General features: G+C 46.3%; 1 protein-coding gene across 1 annotated transcript in view; it reads right to left on the reverse strand.

Annotated features, from left to right (window-relative positions):
- Positions 1-5,718, reverse strand: part of ANKDD1A (ankyrin repeat and death domain containing 1A) — a 43,955-nt gene that overhangs the window by 9,881 nt on the left and 28,356 nt on the right. Inside the window, exons 10-12 of the mRNA XM_011940402.1 lie at positions 3,776-3,874; positions 2,430-2,528; positions 948-1,043 (exon numbers count right to left, since the gene is read on the reverse strand). Of these exons, the coding sequence (XP_011795792.1) occupies positions 948-1,043; positions 2,430-2,528; positions 3,776-3,874 (294 nt within the window). The remainder of the gene's footprint in view (positions 1-947; positions 1,044-2,429; positions 2,529-3,775; positions 3,875-5,718) is intronic.

Here is a 5,718-nt window from a genome sequence, read left to right on the forward strand (position 1 = left end):
GATCGCGCCACTGCACTCCAGCCTGGGTGACAGAGTGAGACTCTGTCTCAATAAATAAATAAATAAAATATATATATATCATAAAAGTTGAAAATGCATTTAATCTACCTAACCTACAGACCATCATAGTTTAGCTTAGCCTATCTTATATGTGCTCAGTACACTTACATTAGCTTATAGTGGAGCAAATCATCTAACACAAAGCCAATTTTGTAATAAAGCGCTGAATATCTCATGTCATTTATTGAATATTATATTGAAGTGAAAAACAGCATGGCTGTACGGGTACTGAAAGTACGGTTTCTACTTAATGTGTATCGCTTTTGCACCATCATAAAGTAGAAAAGTCATGAGCTGAACCATTGTAATTGGGGACCGTCTGTATTAACTTTGAAAGCCGAAGTAAATGCGAAATTATTTTCTGTATATAAAAACAACCCCCAAGGACACCAGAAAACTCCCTACCTCCATTTGCTAACTGGAATAGCAAACATTCTGCCACTCCTCTGTCCCAAGTCCACAGGAGACATTGCTAATCAATCCCAGCACACTTACTTCTGGCTCAGAAAGTTGCCTGAGCATAACATCCCAAGGAGCAGTTCAATCACCTGGAGATGGCATGAGATGGAACCACCTGCCATCTCTTTTTCACACATGTCCATATGCATTCATGCATGCATGCATTCGTCAGCTGGAAGCTACAGCAGTGTCCAGCAGTATCTCCACGCTGGCATGGACCTCAGTCTGCCTTGTTTTAGCATGTTTGGACACTTGCCCATCACCAGATCCTCACAAACAACTGTGGTAGCATACAAGGTAGTGATTATCACCCACTTGGAGCCTGAGGGACCCAGAATTGGTCAGGGCTGGAATTCAAAGCCAGCTCCATCTGGAGCCAAAATCACTCCCTTTCCAATGAGGAAAGATCAAGCGTGAGGCCTCCATACCTTCTCCCATCTGTAGAAACGATCAGCTTTTATGATCATGTCCACCAGGCTGACATGGTTGCTGCGGGCGGCCACTGCCAGGGCGGTTTTTCCCTGCTGCAATTAAGAGGCAAGAAGAGAAACCAGAGTTTCTACAGAAGGGGTACAAAAGGGCCTCTAGCACTGAGCACAAACCCTCCTGCCCACAAGAAGTGCTTTCCAGCAGTCTACACTGAGAGCAGAAAGGTTTTCTGGTTTTCTGGGCATGATGGGGATATGGAAAAGTCACAAATAGAATAAAGCAATAGCAATACATAATTCCAATGACAATCTCTTGTGTTTCTTTAGAAATTAGGAAACTTTAGAGCTTATGAAACTCAGCCCTCATTAACTCTTCAACATTCCCTGTGAAATAGGGGTTCCCACCCACTTTTCAGATGAAGACACCAGAGCCCAGAGATGGGGGCTTGGTGGGGTTTGTTTTGTTTTGTTTTGCTTTGTTTTTTTGATACGGAGTCTTGCTGTGTTGCCTGGGCTGGAGTGCAGTGGTGCAATCTTGGCTCACGGCAAGCTCCACCTCCCAGGTTCACGCCATTCTCCTGCCTCAGCCTCCTGAGTAGCTGGGACTACAGGCGCCCCACCACACCCAGCTAATTTTTTTTGTATTTTTAGTAGAGACGGGGTTTCACCGTGTTAGCCAGGATGGTCTCAATCTCCTGACCTCGTGATCTGCCCGCCTCCGCTTCCCAAAGTGCTGGGATTACAGGCGTGAGCCACCGCGCCCGGCCTGAGGGCTTGGGTTTATCATGTCACTTTTGCCCACCTCCCGTCGGGCCTCCTTTTCTCCAGGCCTCCCAGACAGTTACCTCCACAGACCTGCAGTGAAATGGGAAGCTCCCCTTCCCATCTGGCCAGCTGCCCTGCTGCCTAGCTCAAAGCAGGGAGCCCCCTCCTAGGTCCAGCTTCAGGATCTGATCCTGGCCCCCAGCTCTACCCCACACCATCCCAGGCTGGCCTCGCTGAGTCACATGTGCAGGTGCCCCTCTCCCCATGTGCCTGTGACCTCCCAGCCTCATACCAAGTCTTTGGCTCTTCTGAGACCACTAGCACCTGCAGAAATAGCTGTCACAGTGAGCTGGGAAGCTTCCCCACACCTGGTCCCACATGTGGGGGTTGTTGGGCAGTACTGTGGGCGATACTTCTACTCCCCAACCCTACCAGGTGACTCAGGAGGTCACAGTCTGATGGGGGCCATAAAGGAGGAAGCAATCATTTCACAGGCCTATACCAGAGAGGGGTGAGCCAAGGCTGAGGGACCTTAGTAGAGAGAGGGGAAGGTGGTCAGGAAGGCTTCCTGGAGGAGGTTGCATTTAAGCTGGTATAGAAAGGATGGCAGTCCTTGAACACCCTGAGAGGGAGGAGGGAGGGGGCATTCAAAGCAGGGTCTCTGGCAAAGGGGGAGCCATGAAAGCCTGAAGCGAGATGGGTTGTAAGCAGAGGTACCTTATCTCTCAGGTTTAAGTCAACCCCAGCAACGAGAAGCATCTCTGCTATGTCCTGCCAAGCGTGCTCTGCAGCCAGGTGAAGGGGCGTCTGCTGCCTCTAGGGGAGAAGCCAAGGGAACAGGTAAGTGAAAAGCACATGGGGTGGCCCGCCACCCTAAGTCAACCCCCACAATCATCCTAGTATATTTCTTCTAGTCTTTTCTTTAATGAAGAATGTTTTTAGTTTGTTGGTTTTACATACATGAGATCATCCTATATGTACATTTTACATCTTTTCTTTTTTATCCCAACATGACACTTTTTGTGTACTATAAACTCTGATAAACACCATTTTTGATAACTCCATAATAGCCTATTTGTGTCTGTGCCATAATTTACCTAACCACTTCCCTATTATTAAATATTGAGGCCATTTTCAAAGTGAAGACTGATAAATAATACTGCAGTGAATATCTCTGTGCATGAGCTTTTAATATGTTTCTCAAGGCTCAGTTTCCAGCAGTGCTCATACGTATCATTTAAAGGTATATGATATATTCTGCCAAACTGCTTTCGACTCCCAGTGGCTCTGTAAGCCATGCCCTTGCTGGTACTGAGAATTATGTGGTTGGTGGGTAGATTGTGGGGACAGGATTTAAAAGGGCTCTTTACTGATCACAGCTTCAGGAATCAGAGGCCTCTTTTTTTTTTTTTTTTTTTTTTTTTTTTGAGACGGAGTCTTGCCCTGTCACCCAGGCTGGAGTGCAGTGGCCAGATCTCAGCTCACTGCAAGCTCCGCCTTCCGGGTTCACGCCATTCTCCTGCCTCAGCCTCCCGAGTTGCTGGGACTACAGGCGCCCGCCACCTTGCCCGGCTAGTTTTTTTGTATTTTTTTAGTAGAGATGGGGTTTCACCGTGTTAGCCAGGCTGGTCTCGATCTCCTGACCTCAGGTGATCCACCTGGCTCGGCCTCCCAAAGTGCTAGGATTATAGGCATGAGCCACCGCGCCCAGCCCAGAGGCCTCTTTTTACACAAGACTGCCTCAGTCACCCCTGCCCTGGGAATTTTCTCTAAGGAAAAAAAGCAATGAAAGGAAAAGGTTGAACGTAAAAAGATATTCACTGCACTGTTATAGATCATGGCCAAAACTTGGGAACACCCAAAATGTTCAAAAGAGGGGAATGATGAACAAAATGATATTCCCTTCAACAACTATTTAAATTACCTTTTAAAAGCTAAAAAAAAAAAAAAAAAAAAGCAATTCCTCAATTCTGGGCCATGCTAGGAGACCACAGCCAAGCCTGCCAGCCTGGGAGGGTTTCCAGAAGCTCCCTGGGGCCCAGAAGGTCTCTGTAGCCACTTACATTGTCCATGGCATTCAAGTCACTGTCAGAGTTGATGAGGAGCTGGACCAAGGCAGGGAAGTTGTGCCTCACAGCGAGGTGCAGAGGAGAGGCACCCTGCTGTGGGAGGAGATACACGGATCAATCGACGAGTCCCTCCCAGGACTGCCCAGCTCCAGGCTGGTGCTGGGGACAGGAGGAGGGAAGGGTATAGTGCTTCTGGGTTTGGCCCTTTTAGCTTCTTGGCTGACATGGATGGCCTTAGGCAATTAAGGTCCCAAAGCTTGAATTCCTGGAGCTCCAAACTGATCCTCTAGATGGGTGAGAGTCTGAAGACCCAAGGGTGAGACCCTGCTATGTCAGGAACTCACTATGTGACCTCGGGCAAGTCATTTCCCTTCTCTGCTACTCTTCATCTGGCAAGTGAGGTTTGCCATGGTCCCTCCTAGCAACAATACCTGAAGATTCTCTGACATCTCATTTAATCCACACATCAACCTAGGAAGTATATAGGGATGGTGTTCTTATTAGTATCTTCATCTTACAAACAGAAACACTGAAGTTCAGAAAACTTAAGTGACCAAGGATACATTGCTAATAGGAACTATGTCTTATTGGACTTTCTATTCCCACTGCGTCCCCAACCCCAAAACCTAGGTACCTAGTACCTGATAACTGTTTGTGTAGAAAATGAATGAATGAGAGACCCAGCTGGGACCAGAAAAGATACCTCACTCCAAGTTCAATTCTCCTTCAACAGTGGAAGACACCATCCTCAATAGTCTCCTGTGGCCCCCTGAGTAAATGACAAAGAGGGGATACTCCCTCCTCTCTAGGTGATATAGTGACACACATACTGTGGAATAGTACAAGGCCAATAAAATTGATGTTAGAAACTAATACTTATTATGGAAAACATCCTCATGTATTGAGCTATAAAAGGGTTACAGAACAGAATACACACACACATAAAACAAAAATGCCCATTATTGCCATTACTAATTTAGGCCAGTGGGTATGGAGTGTTATCAATATTAGAAAAGAAGATTTGAACAAAAAATTATTTGAGACATGTAATTGTATTTTTACAAAGAGCTCGTACAGTTGCTCTGTCTTACCATGTGATGCCTCCCATCATGTCACAACACAGCAGGAAGCCCCTTACAAGAGGCTAGTACCATGTTCTAGGACTTCCCAGCCTCTAGAACCATGAGCTAAATAAATCTCTATTCTTTATAAGTCACCCAGTCTACGGTATTCAGTTATAGCAACACAAAATGGACTAGGACACCTTTCCCTGCCAAAAATCCTAGTAGAATAAAGTCATATAGAAGACAAAAATACTCTTCAGTAGCATTTTTGTATTGAATGCTTATGAGAAATAACATATAATTTTAAAAAAGATATTCTAGTCACAATGACAGCCAGAAAATATAAACTAATTATGAAGGATATAATTAGAAATGAATAAGACAAAGGTAAACCAAAGCTATATAACATCACTTAGGGATATAAAAGAAGACATAAAGAAATGGCAAGGCCAGGTGTGGTAGCTCACACCCGTAATCCCAGTACTTTGGGAGACTAAGGTGGGAGGACCACTTGAGCCCAGGAGTTCGAGATCAGCCTGGATAACATAGTGGGACCCCGTCTCTACAAGAAATTTAAAACAAAATTAGCTGAGCATACTGGTGCACACCTGTAGTCCCAGCTACCTAGGAGGCTGAGGCAGGAGGATTGCTTGAGCCCAAGAGGACGAGGCTTCAGCGAGCCATGATCCTACCACTGCACTCCAACCTGGGCAACAGCGTGAGACCTTGTCTCTAAAAATCTATCTATCTAGGCTGGGCGCAGTGGCTCACGCCTGTAATCCCAGCACTTTGGGAGGCGGAGGCGGGCGGATCACGAGGTCAGGAGATCGAGACCATCCTGGCTAACACGGTGAAACCCCATCTCTACTAAAA

Source organism: Colobus angolensis, unplaced genomic scaffold (assembly GCF_000951035.1).
Source record: "Colobus angolensis palliatus isolate OR3802 unplaced genomic scaffold, Cang.pa_1.0 Scaffold19, whole genome shotgun sequence".
Classification (NCBI taxonomy): domain Eukaryota; kingdom Metazoa; phylum Chordata; class Mammalia; order Primates; family Cercopithecidae; genus Colobus; species Colobus angolensis.